This window comes from Hemicordylus capensis, chromosome 7, assembly GCF_027244095.1.
Source record: "Hemicordylus capensis ecotype Gifberg chromosome 7, rHemCap1.1.pri, whole genome shotgun sequence".
In the NCBI taxonomy this organism is placed as follows: domain Eukaryota; kingdom Metazoa; phylum Chordata; class Lepidosauria; order Squamata; family Cordylidae; genus Hemicordylus; species Hemicordylus capensis.
In genome coordinates this window covers 32,729,848-32,749,517 of record NC_069663.1, presented here as the reverse complement: position 1 = coordinate 32,749,517, position 19,670 = coordinate 32,729,848, and the positions used below count along the sequence as shown (strand labels likewise).

The window sequence follows — 19,670 nt, the reverse complement described above, 5'->3', positions numbered from 1 at the left end:
GCCTGTGCTGACAGTTTACTTTAAAGGGGCAAAACCCCAGTATGTATACCCTTCTCCCCCCACTCCCACCATCATGTTTAATTATTGTTAAGAATACTTATATACTACTTCTCAACAAAGTTCTCAAAGTACAGTCACTTCTCATCAACTGCGGTTTTCAGTATCTGTGAACGGGAAATTGTGTCCGGTCTTTTGGCGATTTTGCAAAATGATTTTGGGAGGGTTGAGAGGTTCAATCTGCTCATTCCTCTTGTTGACCCTTGCCCACTCCTTACAATTTAAAGTGCCATTGAGTTATTTGGGGCAGGGGGGGTTCAAAAAATTTCCAGGGGTCCAATCTGCTCATTCCTCTGGATAACTCTTGACTATATTATGGGATTTTTGCCAGGGTCTTTTATTTTTAGTCTTTTCACGATCTCTGTCCCCATAACCCTGTTTCTCATTCTTTTCAATGTCTCACCAACTGCTGGGTTTTGCCTGAACGGAACCCTTACAGTTGGCACTGTAGTTTATTAGGGGGAGGGGGAGATTGTTCCTTGCACACCAGCAGCAGCCACTAGAGGGAAGCTGTGTTGAGGTAGGAATGGGATAGCCGCTCTCCTCTTGCTAAATATAAGAATACCCATTTTGCACAGTGCCTCTTTACCCAGTTGGCTGGGGGTCAATGGGAATCAAGGGTGGAGGCCATTCACCTGAAGAGATCTCCCTAGCTAGCTTCAGGTGTGGATGTGCATCAAGCATAGCCCAATTTTCACTGTACATTGTACAGTAGTGCTCAAATAAAGTAAAGTTGTGCCCTCCAGTCGACTCCTGGCGACCACAGAGCCCTGTGGTTTTTCTTTGGTAGAATACAGGAGCGGTTTACCATTGCTTCCTCCCGCGCAGTATGAGATGAGGCCTTTCAGCATCTTCCTATATCTCAGTTGCCTAATATAGGTACTTCCCATATTCTGGGAAACATACCAGCAGGGATCCAAACCTGCAACCTCTTGCTTGCTAGGGATGTCATTTCCCCACTGTGCCATTAGGTGGCTAATGCTCATATAGCCACACTGAATGTGGTGGGTGCATCTTTGGCTAGGAAGGCATGTCCTCATTGTGGGTTGGGGCAGGGGGACACACCACTAGATGCCTGTGAGCAGAACTGGACTGAAGGGGGGGGGGTGGCAGCTTGTGGTTGCACCCAGGTGCTGCTTTCCCAAATTGATAAGAAAGTTGGCTCCTCTGAATAAGCACATACTGTGGAGCAATGTCATTCTCCCAGTCCCTCCAGCTCACTTCAAGGCTGGAGAAAGGCTACAGTTCAGTGGGTCTGGTCTGCATGCAGGAGGAGGCCCCACGCTCAATCCCTGGCAGCATCTCCAGGTGGCGTGGGGCACACACTCGTGCCTAAAACCTTGGAGATCCACTGCCAGACAGTGTGTAGACCATACTGAGCTAGATGGACCAAGAGTCGGACTCGGCAGAAGGCAGCTTCCTCTGCTTTTCTGGCTTGGGTCCTCCCTGCCTTGGCCTTGGGGGAAGCCCACATTCCCTGCTCCGTGTCTGGCAGGAGGTGCGGCTCGCAAGGCCTGAGGCGTGCCCTTTTCTTCCATCCAACGCCGTGTTGCGGGTAGCTGGAGGAGAAGCAAGGTCCCCGGGAGGGAGCCTGACTGAGGGCGGCAAGAGGGCGCAGGCGAGGACTGCTCCCGGCGGCGGCGGCGTGCGCAACCTGGCACGATGCGCGCAGCGGCGGCGGCGGAGGAGGCCCCCTGGCCCAGGGAGTGGGGGCCGCCGTAGGGCGCCCGGGGGGCTCTGCGGGCTGCAGGGCGGAGCGGCAGCTGGCGCCGTCGCCGGGCGGAGAGCAGCGTGCGCGCCTGCTTCCCCCCCACGCCGCCTCCTCCTCCGCGCGGCTCGGTGCGTTGCCCCTTTAATTGTGTCCCCAGCCCTCGGGCGTCTCTCTCCAACGCCCACGTCAGCAACCACCTTTTGTTTCTCTCCCGGCCGGGCTTTGGGGCGGCGGCGCCCGGCGACGCTTCGCCCCATCCCCACCCGGCCCCGCAGCGCCTCCCCGGCTCCGGAGCCGCAGCCCAGCCCGCGCCCGCCTGCCGCCTCCTCCTCCTCCTCGGCCGAGCGGTAAGTCAGCAAGACGCCTTCGCGGCGGGCGGCCCCGGCAGCAGCAAGGCCGAGCTGCTGGGCGTCCGCGGGGCTGAGACGGCTCCTCCGCAGCGCCAGGCAGCCAGGCAGGCGAGCGCGCACGGCGCAGCCGCCCCGGCAGCCTCGCACGCCGCCTCCTCCGCCTCCTCCTCCTGCTCTGCCCGGCCGCGCCGCCGCCCCAGCGGAGCCCAGCAGTCGGGCAGCGCCCGGCCAGCCCCAGCGGGCGCCATTTGCTGCCCCGGCACGACGGCGCTGGCTTGGCCGGCCGGGCAGCCGCAACAAAGGGTTGTTGCAGCTGGCGCGGGAGCCGGGCACGTCCCAGCCGCTGGCGCAGCAGGACGGAGGGCCGGGCGGAACGGGAAGGGCTGGCGGGGCCGCCGAAAAGCGGGCATGCGGGCGGGCTGCCTTTCCGCCCGTCCATCCCAGCCGGCAAGGGGCGCGCCGCAGGGTCCCCGCCCGGAAAATACCGCCCCGCGCCCGGGACGGCGAAGCCTTCGGGGCAGCAGGAGGCGCGAGCCGGCCGTGGTCCCTGGTGACTCGGCGGGCGTGCCGAGCGCCGTCTGGCGTCCCTGGCCCCCGATGACCGAGCCTCGCGTTCGGTGTGGGCGTGCGGCGGCGGAGTGCCGGCGCCCTCTGCCAGTGCGCGGCGCTCCGTCTGCGGCGCGGCCGGGCTGGGCAAGGCAGGCAGCAGCAGCAGCGAGCGAGGCAGGACTCGGGACGACGGGCAGGCGGGCGCGCTGCTGCAGCTGCCCGCGATGCCGTGCTGCGGCGGCTCCCTTGCAGATGGCCACCTCGGGCGGGCGCCCAGAGCCAGGTAGCGCCGCCTCCAGTCCTGGCTGCAGCTGCGGCTTGGTGGGACATGTTTGGTCGTCGGGAGGCACCCAGCGGGGACTTGCCCTGCGACCCGTCCCGGGGCCGGGCGGGTGAGGCTCCATTTGAGAACTGCGCCGGATGGAACTGAAGTGGGCTCTCTCGAGGGCCCCAAAGCTCCTCCCCGCCGCCCCCCCCGCAATAACTGGGTTCTTGGAGAGCCAGCGCCTCAACCTCCATCTCTTCAAGCAGGGGGGTCTCAAACTCGGGTCCCCCAGATAATTTTGGACTGCAGCTCCCATCACCCTTCAGCAATTGTGTTCCACGCATCTGGCAATATCTGGGATCCAATTTTGACAATCCCTGCCTTAAAGACTGTGATATGCCCACGGACATCCACGGGACTTTTTCGGGGGGGGAGGCAAAATATACACCCATGAAGCAGGTAAACGGAAATCAAAACACAACAGGTCATATTGGATCAGTGGGGGAGGGGACTGCCCCCCTTGTCCCTCATCGGGATACCCATGGGCATGCTCACCCATGGACATGCCCACTGGAGAACTGGGTCTATGATGGCCAGTTCTCGGCTGGCCTCTTTGCTTCCAGGCTGGAGGCACACAGGTGTTTTCTCTCTCCATGCCCCAGTTTGCCCCCAAAGCCTTCAGCTGCTGGCCCCACCTTAGAACCACGGCAGTCGGTTTCTCTGGGACAGCACTTCTCTGACTTGGGCCTCCAGATGTTGCTGGGCTACAGCTCCCATCATGCGCACCCACAGTGGTTGAATTGTGGCTGGGGTGATAGGAGTTGTAGTTCCCTAACATCTGGATACCGAAGGGTGAGAGTCTTTGCTCTGCTGGGAGTTAGGCTCTGAAAAGCAGCATGACAGATCAAGCACTGCACTGGTGGGGAGGCTTAAACAGAAAAGGAAAAGGGGGAAGAGCTTGCTCTGCTGCCATTTGTTTTGTGTGAACGGGTAACAAAGACCTGAAGAGCTGTGAAGTGTCAAGACTTCATCTTCTTCTTCTTTTTAAAGGCTCTGAAGTCAGGGCCGATTCACAGAACTGGAAAATGAATAAACGATGGGATTGTTTGGTTACGAGAAACAGTTACGACTGCTCTGCTACGAGCAGGTGGATGTTGTTAACCTGAGGCGTTAAATTTCTTGACAGTGAACAGACGTAACACAAACTTTGGACATTTCTTGGTTCAGTCTCTAGGATTTGGCGCAATTAGCCATAATGTTCAGCTGAGCACTGGGGGAGCTTGAGCAGCGGCGTCCAGCCTTGTGGCCAGGGGCTGGTGGCCATTAATGTCTCCCGGGTTCCTGTGTACACCCCCCCCCCTTGTGAAATGTGATGCCAGTATTGATTTGGCTCAGGTGACGCAGGCTGGAAAGCCAGTGAATCATGGGCAGGGTAAGGGTCCTCAAGTGGGGCTCCCCAGATGTTGGACACCAGTACCCATCACCCCCAGCCAAAGGCCATTGTGGTTGGGATGATGGGAGTTGTAGTCCAGTAACATCTGGGGAGCCCCGTTAGAGGACCCTTAGTGTAGAAGCAAACGCCGTGTGTTAAGCAGCTCTTAACGGAGCTTTTCCTGTGTGGGCCCGATTCAAACCTTGCTAGCTCAGTAGTACTTCTTATGAGTTGCAGGAGGCCCTAGAAGACAGTGAGGCTATTCACACGATGGAGGGAAATTGGGCCAAGAGAGCCCAGCCCACTTTCCCTCCATCATGAGAAGCAACGGTGGCTAGCCCGCCAAAGTAGCCCTCCCCTTGAACAAAGTTAGTGGAGCGAGCACTCCGCTAACCCCCTTTTTAAATTGTGAGTTGCTGTGGCGTGGCTCTGTGCCATGGTGACTTGCGAGGAGACCCCCCAACTGGGAGGCTACAACAAGCTTCCTGGCCTCGGGGGTCTCCCCAGAATGCCCTGCACACTTGCATAAGGCATTCTGGGACTTCCGGGGGCCGGGCAGCCCCCAATCCCCACCGCCACTGCTGGCTCCGTGGCGGAGCTGGTAATTGTGTGGGTGGCCAATCCAGCCGCCCAGGGCTCGCCAGATGAGAGTCTGCGGGGAGGTGAGTCAAGCCCGCCCTCCCTCCCTGCAGAACCCTCCTTGGCTCTCCACACTGCTCATGTGGAGAGCCTCAATGTGGGAGAGCTGTGGTGTGCCTCTGATGTTGTGGACCCTTCTTAAAAGCTGTTTCTTTTCCCCCAAATAATAATACAACTAAAATTCATTATATAATAACTTTAAAAAGCAAAGGAAAAATACATATACACATAACCCCCCCTTCTAATCTTCATATTTAACATTGTGTGTGTGTGTATCTATATTCTTGTGTGTGTTTCCTCCCCAATAAAATAGAAAAGGAAGGGGGAAGAAGGGGGAAAAACCCTTCTTTTAAAAATATGAATTGTTGATTTATATTGTAAAAATATAAGTTGTTGAATACACTTGCAGGCTGTGGATGGTCAGCAGATTTGGAACAGTGGCTAGGGAATGTTCCACCCTTTCCCCTATTATGGGTCATTTTTAAAATCTTTTTTTTAGAATTGGAAGGGACCTTGGGAGGTCCCTAGCCCAACCTCCTCCAATATCCCTGATGGGTGGCCACCCAGCCTCTCTTTGAAAACTTGTAGGGAGGGAGAGCCCGTCACTGCTTGAGGCAAACTGTTTCCCCTGTCAAACAGCTCTTACAAACTGCTTTGCCCAGCTGCCTTCCCTTCCAGGGGGCAGTCCATGTTAATGGACCTCTTCCCCTATAGAGAGAAAAGCAGTTGGGGCAGTTATGTCTTGGAAGACTGCAGGGAGGGAAAGGATCACTCACCTTGCTTTCCCCACTTCTGCTGCTCCCACCAAATTCAGTCACCCTGCCACCAAAGCGCTCAGTCAGGAAATACTGTGCATGCCTTCAGCCTCCCATCTAATGTATTACTTCCATGTAAACATGTTGGGATTGTGGCCTAAGCCCCGCTGACAGTTGGGGTCTGTGGCAGTCTGCAGGAGTGCTTTGACGTCTCTCTTCTATTGACTCCTCAGAAAGCAACAGCTGTTCCTTGCGGCCGGGTTTGTATGTCCAAAATAGAGACTCTTTGTTCTTTCTTGTAGAGTGACCCATCCCAGGTTTAGGATGGAGATTTCTTCCCACCAGTTCCATCTCCTGCAGCAATTAAATGAGCAGCGCAGGCAAGAGTTGTTCTGCGACTGCAGCATTTTGGTGGAGGGGAAGGTCTTCAAGGCCCACCGGAACGTGCTGTTTGCCTGCAGCGGCTACTTCAAAATGCTCCTCTCCCAGGGCTCGAAGGATGCCAGCCAGCCAGCCACCGCCACCTTCCAGGCCTTTTCTCCCGAGACATTTTCCGTGATTCTGGATTTTGTGTATTCAGGCAAATTGTCTCTGACTGGGCAGAATGTAATCGAGGTCATGTCGGCTGCCAGCTATCTGCAGATGACGGACGTTATTAGCGTGTGCAAGACATTCATCAAGTCCTCCCTGGACATCAGCGAGAAAGAAAAGGACCGCTATTTCAGCCTCTCTGACAAGGAGGCAAACTCTAACGGCGTGGAACGCCTGTGCTTGTACGGCGCTGGGTGGAGGGCGGAGAGCAGCCCGCCCCACTCCCACATGAGCCCAGATCAAGGGACGTGCATCGTGAGCAGCAATTCTTGGAGCAATTTCAGTTACTACCCAGCCTCTCAAAGAAATGCCCAGCAGCTGACCAAGCATGACCAAAGGCAGGAGTCCATGAAGAAGACCAGCAGACATATAGGACTGCCGCAGCCCTCCGACGTCCCTCACTACAAGTCGAGCAAGCTTGAAGAGCGAGCTTCCGAGGCGTCGAGTCACGTTTCTCCGTCGGAAGAGGACGTCCAGATCGATTCGGAAGGGGATTCTGGCCATTCTGGGTACCAGTATGTCCAGGGATCCGAGGCTGTTCCAAGAGGCCTGGCAGGGTCCCAGCCGGAACAAGAGTCCCCACATTCTGCCGGCAAGTCTAAGGCATCCAAGGCAGATGAGCAATATACGACTAGCATGCCCTCCGTCTTGGGCGTGATGGGCAGCTGGGCAGATGGTAAGGATATCCATGGTACCTGGGTGTCTTAGGGACACTTGGTCTCTCCGAAGCAAGAACGGCTCATCTAATGAGTTGGAGGGGAGCCAAAGGAGGCACTGCTGCCTGTCCTTTCCAGAGCTCCATTTGCTTAAAGGCCGGCCATTCAAGCGACAGACCTGCACAGTTAACCGCATGATGAGTGGCCAGCCTGCAGGCAGCATGGCTCTCATTCAAGCTGGGGTGGGGCAGGGTTGGGGAGAGAGGGGCAAACAGAGCTCCGGAAGCTGAGGCAGCTGTACCTCCTTTGCCCCCCACCCCGGCTGGGTTGTTAGGATGCGTTCTTCCTGCTCAGAAGACACCTATTATCCTATTTTTAAATAGCTACTAGTTCTCAGCAGCTTACACATTCTAGAACCTTTGTGTACTAAAAAGAAAGAGACTTGGAAACTTCTGGTTCCTAATTTCTCATGTAAAGAGAATAATTCTTTTGAGTTCCAGGGGTGGGGCTTCGCAACCATTTTTTGCTTTTTGCTGCTCACCTTGACTAGCAGAAGCAGGCTTGTGCAAAGTGAGTCTGGGCACATTCACTTAATCGGCATAATACATCTTATTCCTTGCAGAACTGGGGCGGGGGGGGGGGCGGGGGTAAGCAGTAAAGTGGCCAAATTTGCAGATGACACTAAACTCTTTAGGGTAGTCAAATCCACAACAGATTGTGAGGAGCTCCAACAGGATCTCTCCAAACTGGTTGAGTGGGTGACAAAATGGCAAATGCGGTTCAGTGTAAGCAAGTGAAAGTGGCCCATATTAAACTAAATTGTGCCGTCAAGTCAGTGTCGACTCCTGGCGCCCAAAGAGCCCTGTGGTTGTCTTTGGTAGAATGCAGGAGGGGTTGGCCATTGCCATCTCACGCGCAGTATAAGATACCTTTTGACATCTTTCCTGTGTCACTGCTGCCCGACATAGGTGTTTTCTGTAGTCTGGGAAACATACCAGCAGGGATTCGAATGGGCAACTTGCTAATCAAGTCATTTTCCCACTGTGCCATTAGGTGGCTATCCAAAGTGGTCCATATTGGGGCCAAAAACTCCAACTTCACATATATACTGATGGGGACTGAGCTGTCGGTGACTGACCAGGAGAGGGATCTTGGGGTCGTGGTGGGCAGCTCGTTGAAAGTGTTGACTCAGTGTGTGGCAGCTGTGAAAAAAGCCAATTCCATGCTAGGGATCATTACGCAGGGGATTGAAAATAAAAATGCTAATTTTATAATGCCTTTATACAAATCTATGGTGCGGACACATTTGGAGTACTGTATATAGTTCAGGTGACTGAATCTTAAGAAGGACATTGTTGAACTGGAGGAGGTGCAGAAGAGGGCATCCAAGATGATCAGGGGCCTGGAGCACCTTTCTGATGAAGCAAGACTACAGCATCTGGGGCTTTTTAGTTTGGAAAAGAGGCTACTAAGGGGAGACATGACAGAGGTGTATAAAATTATGCATGGAGGAGAGAGAGAGAGAGAGAGAGAGAATTTTTTCTCCCTCTCTCACAACACTAGAACCAGGAGTCATCCCATGAAACTGAAGGCCAGGAAATTTAGGACCGACAAAAGGAAGTGTTTTTTCACACAGCGCATAATTAATCTATGGAATTCTCTGCCATGGGATGGATTTAAAAGGGGGTTAGAGAAATTCATGGAGGACAGATCTATCAATGGCAACTAGTCTATAGGCCACCTCCAGCCTCAGAGGCAAGATGCCGCTAAATACCAGCTGCAGGGGAGCAACAGCAGCAGAAGCGGCACGCCCGTCCCTCTGGCCTGTGGGCTTCTCAAAGGCATCTGGTGGGCCACTGTGAGTAACAGGATGCTGGACTACATAGGCCTGATCCAGCAGGGCTGTTCTTATGAGCTGCAGGGCCAGTGAGTGGCTTCCTCGGGCAGGGCTTGCTCAGGACTTCAAGAGCCTAGAATTTGGCTTGCAATGTTAGTAGGCTGCCTCAAGAGCGCAAGACTGCTTTGCAGGTCGGGTGTGACACTTGTGAATGAGCTTGCCCTTCTCTCAGGCTCACATGTTCCTCTTCCCTCTTCCTCCGCATGCCCAAGGAGGAGTCATGGCTCATCCTAACAAGCCAGCGGGGCACCAAAGGAGGTGCAGCTGCCTCCTCTTCCCTGTTGCTCCTTTCTCTCCCGGCCCACCCAAGAGTAATGCTGCCTTCTGGCTGGCCATTCATCAGGCAGAGCTGTGTGGTGCAGTTCTACCTGATGAATGGCCAGCCTGCAGGCAGCGCAGCTCTTGGTCAGGGCGGGAGAGAGAAGAGCACCTGGGAAGCAGAGGCAGCTGCAAGTCCTTTGGCGCCTCGCCAGCTTGTTAGGATGAGCCATGACTGCTGTTAGGCATTTGCTTTGGAACTAACCACAGTTCCCTGTAATCTAGGAAACTGTGGTCTGTTGAAAGAAACCAGGAACAAACCACGGCTCCCTGAGCTTGGATATATGTACTGTAGTTAGTTCACAAGTGGAAGCTTTCAGTCTTCTCCACTGGCAGGCCAAAGGAGAGGAGGGGGGAGGGAGCACATGAGCCAAAGAGGAGGGCCGGCTTAGCCATGAGTTGGATGGTTGTCTGAATGGGGTCTGAGACTCGCTGGAGGAGTGACAGTTCTGCAGCAGCATTGAAAAAGGGTTGCTTCCTCCTCACAGATGATCTGCCGCGGATGAGATTCAAGTGCCCATTCTGCACGCACGTGGTGAAGCGGAAAGCGGACCTGAAGCGCCACCTCCGCTGCCATACGGGAGAGCGGCCGTATCCGTGCGAAGCGTGTGGGAAGAGATTCAGCCGGCTGGATCACTTAAGCAGCCACTTCCGAACAGTAGGTGGCCTTAAGCAAGCATATTCTCTTCCGGGCTGTGCGCCCTTGTCACCCAGGGGGTTCTCAAACCGGGGTCCCCAGATGATGTTGGAGTGCCACTCCCTTTATCCCCAGCCATCAGAACCCCTCCTGTAACCACTTTCGGTTGCTATTCAGATGTGAGGATAGATAAATACTTTATTTATGGCCAATGGCCCAAACAACAAGACAAACAATAAACATTATTTCACCATTCAACATTAATTCAATCATTAACTTTGGCATCAATCAATGAACTACGAATTCTAATTGCAATGTAACAAAATTTTGCTACAACATGAGAGATACAGTGTGCATTATCTTCAAGTAAACATTTCACCAGCAAATCTTCCAATTGATGTTGAAACCTAGAAAGAAGCGGCAGAATCAAATGACATCTAATATTACTGTAGAATGTGTCTGGCTGCTTTCAGAGAACTCTGGATCCTGAGAGAAGCAAAATGGTCTACCGGCCAGTTTCCCAATTGCACCTGTTTCTCATACGGTATCTAGAATCCTCACCCCAAAGCCTGAGGATGGCATAAAACTAGAAACCAGGCTGAACAGTGGAGAGTGTGATCTGGCCACCACTAAGCACTGGGAAATCTCTTTGATTTCAAGGAGAGGGCTATTGCTTGCTTCAGTATTTCCCACTGAAACTGGTTGGACTTTAAAGTGCTTAATTTTGGCTGGATTTTATTCCAGTTGGATTTCTAGCCTGCCCATCCTCAGGGCTGAGGATGGTACAACTGGATAAAACTTACAAGTGAGATGCTGATTGGCATTCACACAAGATCATAATTGCTTAGGAAACTGCCTTATACTGAGTCAGACCACAGATCTTTCAAACTCAATCTTGTCTCCTCTGACTGGTAGCAGCTTTCCAGGATCTCTGAGAGGGGTCTTTCCCAGCCCTACCTGGAAATGCTGCCAGGGATTGAAACAGGGACCTTCTGCGTGCCAAGCAGATGCTCAGTCTCTGAGCTGTGGCCCCATCCCTAGAATACGCTTTTCCGGAAATCGGTGGTGTTCCTCCATGGGAATTTGAACCTTTGCCCTTCGTGGTACATGTCTGCCCCTTGCCAAACAAGCAGTCTTCCTTTCCCTATCCCATAAAGTATTTTACTAGGTCTGTTTTATCTTCTAACCCAGGGTTTCTTAACCTTGGGCCCCCAGATGTTGTTGGACTACAACTCCCATATTCCTCAAGCAAAAGCCATTGCAGCTGAGGATTCTGGGAGTTGTAGTCCAACATCTGGGGCCCCAAGGTTAAGAAACCCTGTTTTAACCTTAATCTGAGTAGCCATTTCCAAATGAATAACAGATGTCCGCTTAGAATGATCTTAAGAAATAGTAGGGCTCTGCCCACCAGCAGCCAACCCAGGCTAGGGCAACACAGCCTGGGTTTGGCTGCCCATGTGCACTGCTGGGATCGAGCCCGATTGCAGCGCTGCCCTTGTGGGCAGCCGAACTTTTAACCCTGGCCTTTAGCCAGGGTTAAGGGTGTGAGTGTGCCCGTAATCCCGGCGCCAGGGTCGTGTATATGTATGCAGCCAGAGCATACAGAGTTGGGTGCCTAGAGTGGCAGAACTCCTGGCAGAACCACTCATTGCTCCACATTTGTCACACGGTGCATTCAGGGGTTTCTGGAGCCGGCAAAACAAGTCCTGGTCTCCAGAGCTCTGTGCAGCATGGATTGTGTAAGTGTGCAGCGACGCACCAAAGAGGAGTTCAGCAATTGTCTGTGGTGGGAGGTAGCTCCATCCCTGCCTGGCCATGTGAATAACCTTTGTGACTTCTTCTGACATAATTTCTCAGTTGCAACCCTGGCTTGATATGAAGCATTGAAACTACCTAGTTTTGAAGTCTGAATTAAGGGACAGTGGAAGCAAAACTCTTCCAAAGGATTTGTATTGTACTGCTCTGGCAATCTTCCCTGCTTGTTCTCCCTCAAGTTTTGCCATAAATTGGCCAGCCCTAGTCACTCCCTCCTTCTTCATGCTGAAACAGCCTCTCCCAGACAGGGAACCTTCTACTGTTGGGGACAACTTAATTGTGGAGCGGCGCGAGAGCATATTAAGGCATTTTGGGTTTTCAATGCAGTGAAACCTGAACATTATATTGGTCATCAACTCAAGATGATTTGGCCTTCCACTGTGAGAGGAGGCATAGAGAATCTACTTGGTGAAGACTGTAATCTGGTAAAAAAAAAAATCAGAAAAATTGAAAACTCGCTTAACTATTTGAAGATTTTTGTTGGGACTCTTCCCCAGCGCCCAGCAGGGCAGGGCACTCACCTGACCAGGCCGTGAGCAGATCAACAGCTGGAGATTCCCTCCACACATGAAGCCTGTGGTAACCATGCTGGGAGATGGGGGGAAATGCCTGGCTCTTCCCCGGGCGGGTGGGCAGGCAGCCATCCTCCATCTCCACTGGCTTCAAGGCCCATTATCTATGTTCACAGGGTCAGCCACCACCCCTCTTAACCCCTCCCCTGCCTTCCATTCCCAGCCTCCTGTATTCTGCCTGTTATCTCTTAAAGGGCCCAGCTTACAGGACTCCATTTCCTCCCCCTTCCATCATCCCCCAGGGTCTACAGAGGGGAGGGAGGATGGTTGCCCTTGACTGAGCCAGAATGGCCCTTGGCTGGCTGCAGCCAGGAGCTAACGGGTCCCTCCCCGCAGTGTCTCTGGGGGATCTGCATCTAGCTCAGGATTTGCCAATACCTACCTAGATGGGCAGCAGCTTCTCCAAGCTTGTAGGCAGGAGTCTCTCTCAGACCTCTTTTGGAGATGCTGGCAGGGACGGAACATGGGCCCTCTTGATGCTCTTCCACTGAGCTACGGCCCCATCCCCTAAGGGGAATATCCTACAGCATTCACATGTAGTCTCCCATCCAAATGCAAACCATATTTTAGCAAAGGGGGCGATTCATGTTTACTACCACAAGACCAGCTTTCCTCCCCAACAACACCTGGGGACCCAAGTTTGAGAACTTCTGTCTTATCTTAAATTGAAGCGCTTTTGACCCTAGACCAGTTACTGTTCATCCAAGTCAAGGATGGGAATTTTAAGACTGGACTTGGACTTTATCCAAGTCAAGAGAGGAATTTTAAAACAAGCCTCTTGGTTTGAGTATTGTTGTATACAAAATATTTTTTTGCTATTTTCCTTTAGCAATCATCAGTGATATCCATTTCAATCTTCACAGATCCATCAAGCTTGCAAGCCCATCTGCCGGAAATGCAAGCGTCACGTGACCGAAATGACGGGGCAGGTGGTCCAGGAAGGAACAAGGCGTTACAGGCTTTGTAATGAATGTCTGTCTGAAGCTGGCATCGACAGCATTCGCATTGACTTGGACACAGAGCCACCGCCTGAATTCCCACTAGATGAGGACAAGGATTCTAGCTGGAATTATGGCGACGACAACAGATCAGATGTGGAAATTGTAGAGGATGGATCTACTGATTTGGTCATCCAGCAAGTAGATGACAGTGATGATGAAGCAGAAGAAAAGGATATAAAACCAAACATTAGGTAGTTATGGATGGACTGGATGTTTAATCAAGTCCCTCTTCTTCTGTTCTCTTCTTCTGTCTTGACGGTTGACTCCCAGCTAGCCTGTGGTTAACATACAATCTATTATCTAGGCTTTCTATGACTTGGGCTAAACTTGCATGCATTTATGGACATGCCATTGTGTCTATTTTGAATTTAGTTACTCCAAGTATCAATATTTTTGTTGCATAAGAAAGCATCCAGCCTGAGAGGGCATCATGTATGAACACTTTATTGGTGAACTGCGACAGTGATACCTTTTTGGTAGCATGAAATTGGTCTCTTTTTAAACCTTTTTCAATGTTGGGGAAAGGGAGCACTTGAAAATAACGTTAATAACTTCATTGTAAGTTACTCTATTAAAGCTTTTGAAAGTGTTGGAGGTTTTGTTACCAAAAAAAAAACACATTCCAGTATAAGTTATCTCATTCAGTATGTCATCCAACTGTTTGGGTTCTCCTACTGTTCCTGCCTGGCATGTCCTTGTTCATTAGGAGGTCAGACTTCCAGAAAATGTGATGGTACAGAGGTTCCTAACGAGTGGGGCCTGCAGCAAAATATTAGAGTGTACCTCACAGTCCCTAAGAGGAATTCAGCCAGCTGGGCACAGGGGACTTGTAGCACCGTTTGGGGCTTGCAAAGTAAGGACATTTCAGGAGGGATGAAGAGGAAAAGTATGTAAGTTATTGTAGTAGATTTAGCCCAGCCTTTGTCTCAAAGCAAGCCTACATGAGGGAAAGAAAAATGCGGAATCATCCTCTCTCTTGCTTTCACCCACAAAGGCTGTTCCTTTAACTTGAACTGTTCCTTTAGTAGCTCAATCACTGCCACCACACCCACTTTTTGACAGAATAATCCCCCCCTGGTGTGGGTGAAATTCCAGGGAACTCTCCTTTTCTTTTCTATTGGAAAAGTACACAAAAACCTCCATGTGCAAACCTACACATGTTGAGAACACTTGTAGAGTTGCTGAGCAATCAGACTTGAGACATGTGTTGCAGCAGAGTAAAACCCCTTTTCCTGAGTTAAAAATCCATTCAGAGGCAGGAAAAATCCAAAGAACAAAAAGAGAAAAAAAAATTATTCAAAATACTACAGACAGCTTCTGTCTGAGGCTTTCTCAGCTTTTAGTTACAGGTAAAAGAAACACTCAGTACTTTACAAGACTACTTCCAAAGAGTACTCCAGCTGGCATTGGAGTGGCACACTTTAAAAATCATGGTTACCCAGTTGCAAGGATAATTCAAAAATCCCCCCCCCCCAGTTGCAAGGAGCAGGGATATAGGAAACCTTTATATGTTACAGAGACTTTTGCAGTGTGCTGGATGGATAAGTGGGCACAGGTTCAGCATTCCTTAGCTTGTTATGTAACTGACAGAACACAATAGACGAGTTGTAAGGATTTGCAAAGCACACCCAAGTAAAATAAGAAAGTAACACGAGCTAACTAACTAACTGTTCCCTAGCTAAACCTTTCAGAAGCCAAAAACTCTGGCTTCCTTCCCCCTCGAATTCACCCCACACTCTAGGAGAGAATTCAAGCTTCCTGAAATCCTGTCTCTCAAGGATCTGCCCATGTACTTCCATGAGAGAATTCTCCAGGGTAGCTGTTGACCATGAGGCAGCAAAACTCCAATGCTGGGCACTAAGCCTTCTGCCCATCCTCTCTCATCTCCCACCTAGCTGCTTCTGAACAAGACAGGTTTCTCTTCTTGCCTCATGGCCCTCAAAGTCCCACCCACTGTGTGCTGAGTGGCTGATCCCTACAAGTCACTGCCTGTCAGTCAAGACAGGCTTCACTTCTGGTTCACTCTTTAGGGGAAAGAAAAGGCTGTTACTACCTGATCGTTACAGGTAGTATGGAGAAGTGAGACACACAATGGTGACTAGAACCACGTTTATGGCACTGAGCCACGGGTGCCCCAGCCGTGCGTGTGGGGTAGCAGGAAGTCGGATCTTCCTTCTAGTAAAGGAAGCTACAGCATAGAGATGGGGCACCTGCCAGTTCAGTCTCTGGCAGCATTTCCAGGTACAGCTGGGAAAGACCCCTGAGCCTGAAATGCTGGAGAGCTGCTGCCAGGCAGTGTAGACAATGCTGACCTAAAGGGCAGCTTTGTATAGTCACCAGCCAAGGACTGGTATGTTGACTTCCTTCCCCCCCCCCCCGCAGAGGGCATTCATGGCTCCATATTATATTTTGGAACACAGGAAGCTGCCTTATACTGAGTCAGACCCTTGGTCCACCTAGCTCAGTATTGTCTCCACAGACTGGCAGCGGCTTCTCCAAGGTTGCCAGCAGGAGTCTCTCTCGGCCCTATCTTGGAGATGCTGCCAGGGAGCGAACTTGCAACTTTCTGCATGAAAAGCAGATGCTCTAAGGAAAGTACTAAAATGGACAGGGAATGCCCCCTGAAAAGCTCTGGTTCCTTCCTTCCAAAGGGCCATAGGAATGCATGGAATATCTGGCCATTGGCCATTCAGAAATCCAATGCATTCCATGGCTGCTTGGAAGGAGAAACATAGGAGGCTGCCATATATTGAGTCAGACCCTTGGTCCACCTAGCTCAGTATTGTCTGCACAGATTGGCAGCGGCTTCTCCAAGGTTTCAGGCAGGAGTTTCGGCCCTATCTAGAGATGCCAAGGAGGGAACCTGGAACCTTCTTCATGCAAGTCTGCAGATACTCTTCTTCTCAGATCAGCCCCATCCCCTAGGGGTAATATTTTACAGTGCTCACACACACTGTCTCCCATTCAAATGCAAACCAGGGTGTGATGCTGCTTAGCAAAGGGGACAATTCATGCTTGCTACCACAAGACCAGCTCTCCTCTTTGTGGGAGTTAATTTTCCTATCAACCTTGTTTCATTTGGAAAGGAGGGAACTTAGGAAGAACTGCTTCCAAGAGTCCTATGGCACCTCCAAATCTTAACACAGGGTGGGGGTGCAACCTGGGGCCTTCGGCTGTTGAACTACAACTCCCATCATCCTCAGCAACAGCTGGAGAGCCTCAGGTTGGCCGCCCTTGGTCTATCACAGGGCTTCTCACACTTGAGTCCCCAGATGTTGTTGGACTTCAACTCCCATAATCCCCAGCCAGCCACAATAGACTTTGTGCCTGGGGGATGATGTCAGTTGAAGTCCAACATCATCTGGGGGCCCAAATTTGAGAAGCCCTGATCTAACAGATTTAGAACATGAACCTTCTGCGGAGCAGGGCCTACTTCATCAGATGCATCAACCTGATGATGTTTCCCTGTGTGTGGTTTCAGGAGGGCAGAGAGATCCTGTTCCAACATCCGTGTTGGAACAGTAAGCCAACCTACGGATTGTTGTAAGTTGTGTGCGTAGGACAGTGAATGAGGATCTCTGTGTGCTCACCTGCAGAACAGATGGTGTGTGCGGGCGGGAACAGAAGTTATGCTACATTGAGGGGGAGTGGAGTCCAAAAGTTTGAGGATTTTTTGGCTCAGTAGTTCTAAACCTACAAGGCTAGGTTTGCAGCCAGGCTGAAAGAGCTGGCAGTTTCCTCTTTCCCAGCCATGGAGAGCAATCATCCATCATTTTTATATGCCCCGAACCAACTTTCCAGACAAACAAAAGTAAAACGAACATACACATTTTAATACCAAATCCGTTGCTTCAGCGGAGTCAGACATTCCACTCCTCCCTATAAGAAGTTACTGTTCTTTTTGTTCACCTTTCACTGAGTAATTTATGACAACTTGATTATACTTAACAGAGGAAAGACGATTACAATACAACACCTACAAGGTCAAGATGTTGAAGGATGGACTTTCTCCTCCAGGGCCACCAGAAAGAAATTGTAGCCATTTTGATTCCAGCCTGAGAGGGGTCCCCAAATGATGTTGGACTACAACCGCAATGTGGTTGTAACGGGTCATGATGGGAGTTATAGACCAGCATAGGAACATAGGAAGCTGCCTTTTACTGAGTCAGACCCTTGGTTCACCTAGCTTAGTATTGTCTACCCAAACTGGCAGCGGCTTCTCCAAGATTACAGGCAGGAGTCTCTCCCAGCCCTGTCTGGAGATGCTGCCAGGGAGGGAACTTGGCCAAAGGCTATTGTGGCTGGGGAAGGTGGGAGTTGTGTAGACCAGCAACATCCGGGGACCCAAGTTTGAGAACAACTGCACTAAGGCATCTCTTGCCCATTTTTCTACCTGAGGGGAAGGGAGATACAAACCTGTTTCTATTCCTCTGCAGATAAAAAGGCCAGCAGTGTGTGTGATTTTGAGCAGGAAAATGGCTGGAAGGAAAGGGGTACAGTAATCCTGGTTTTCCTCCACTCCTGATCACAGCACACATACAGACTCCACTGCTTTCTATTTAAGGACAAGCGCTCCTTGAGGATGCTGTGACTCCTCTCCCTCTCCCTCTCCCTCACATTTGGTTTGGCTCCAAGGCCACAATGAAATCACTCCAGTTTCAGTTTGTTATTTTCGTGGGCCATTATACCATGAATTAAAGTATGCAGAAATAAAACTAGAAAAGGTCAAGCAGCAGTGATGCAGTCAATTGCAGTTTATATGGTCAATTACATCAGATGCATCTAATTAAGAAAAATTGACTTTTGGATAAAGCCATAAGGAAAGCAGCAACTTGGTTATCTTGGGTTCCTTATTAGATAATCTAAAATCAGTTTTCTGGAGAAATGACCAGTTGGTACAGACCTTTAACAAGTCAGCTGCTTATTTGTGTCTGACTGTCTGTGTCAAAGGAGAACTAAATAAAGCAGGAGAACGGCGAGCTGCCCCCCCCCCCGCCGCATACTAAAAAGAAAGATGTTTCAAACAATTTCCCCCTATACCATCTCCTCCAATGTGCTGGCAAGGGAATCAATGGGCTGAGGTCTCTGGCCATCTCTAGAAATGGCAATTAATTAATTAATTAATCAATCAATCTCTCTCTCTCACACACACACACACACACAATTGGGGCCTGGAGCACCTTCCTGATGTGGCTAGGCTACAGCATCTGGGGCTGATTAGTATGGAAAAGAGGCAACTAAGGGGAGACATGATTGAGGCGTATAAAATTATGCATGGGGTGGAGAGGGTGGATAGAGATAAAAAATGTTCCCTCTCTCACAACACTAGGACCAGGGGTCATCTCAGGAAACTGAAGGTCAAGAAATTTAGAACCAATAAAAGGAAGTACTTTTTCCATAAATAATCTATGGAATTTTCTGCCATGGGATGTGGTGATGGCCACCAGCTTGGATGGCTTTAAAAGGGGCTTGGACAAATTCATGGACTATCAGTGGATACACATCTAAGGGCTATAGGCCAGCCTATGAGGCAAGTTGCCTCTGAATACCATTTGCAGGGGAGCAACAGCAGGAGAGAGGGTATGCTTTCATCTCTTGCCTGTGTGCTTCCCAGAGGCATCTGCAGACCACTGTGGGAAACAGGATGCTGGACTAGATAGGCCTGATCCAGCTGGGCTGTTCTTTTGTTCTTATAACATGCCCCCCCCCCCGCAAGCAAAGAGTGATGGGAGTTAATGGGGGGTCTTACTCAGAAAGGTCCGAGTTCTTTATGTTCTGCCAAGGAACCAGAAATAGCCTTGGGCAGTGTCTGTGCCTGCGGCCACCAAAGACAGACACCCAGCCCATGGATTCCCAGCCTTGGGCCCCAGATGTCCTTGGAGTACAATACCCACCATCAGCAGGACAGAGGAGCCTCGGCCTGCTCTGGCACACCTGGGGGAAGGCTGGTGACAGTGGGCGGTTCAAAAGTGTGCCCCACCAGCCAAACCTGCTTCTCTTAGGCAGAAGTGCTGGGTCAGCGACCAGGACAATTGCCAGAGCTAGAGCAGCGGGAGGCAAGGCCGTGAGCAAGATGACTGGAGCCTAGAGCAGCAGCTGAAAGGCGCAGGCCTCTGGCACACCGCTCAGGCTGAGCTGGTGTCCCGGCCAGGGTCTTGGGCGAATGCGATGGGCCGATAGAGGAGCAGAAGGCTCCTGCGCCTCCCCTTCCCAGAGTTAGCTTGGCCGTGATCCGTGGCATTCGGCCCCTGCACCTGCTTCCTCCACTCCCTGAGTGGAACGAGGAAGCCTTCGTGCAGCCAGACAGGCACTCCGCCGGTTCTGGACCTTGGCCTGGATCCAGGGCTGGACAGTCCACTAGGCAGACTTAGGCCGTTCTGGCGCAGGGGCGGGCACCTAAATGGTGCCAGAATCTAGCCCTGCCA

The 19,670-nt window shown here is 51.4% G+C and overlaps 1 protein-coding gene across 3 annotated transcripts; it reads left to right on the top strand.

The window, feature by feature from the left end:
• The first annotated feature begins 1,639 nt into the window (after window positions 1–1,639).
• On the top strand, window positions 1,640–13,834 carry ZBTB8A (zinc finger and BTB domain containing 8A). Of its 3 annotated transcripts, none has more exons than XM_053268837.1 (4): window positions 1,640–2,115; window positions 6,061–7,025; window positions 9,709–9,878; window positions 13,108–13,834. In XM_053268837.1, the coding sequence occupies exons 2-4, from the start codon at window positions 6,083–6,085 to the stop codon at window positions 13,438–13,440; spliced, it is 1,446 nt and encodes a 481-aa protein (XP_053124812.1). In that variant the 5' UTR covers window positions 1,640–2,115; window positions 6,061–6,082; the 3' UTR covers window positions 13,441–13,834. The 3 variants fall into 3 exon arrangements, with proteins under 3 accessions (XP_053124812.1, XP_053124814.1, XP_053124813.1); XM_053268839.1 differs by lacking the exon at window positions 1,640–2,115 and adding an exon at window positions 2,219–2,950 and having other exon boundaries at window positions 13,074–13,353; XM_053268838.1 differs by lacking the exon at window positions 1,640–2,115 and adding an exon at window positions 2,298–3,391.
• Window positions 13,835–19,670: the final 5,836 nt, after the last annotated feature.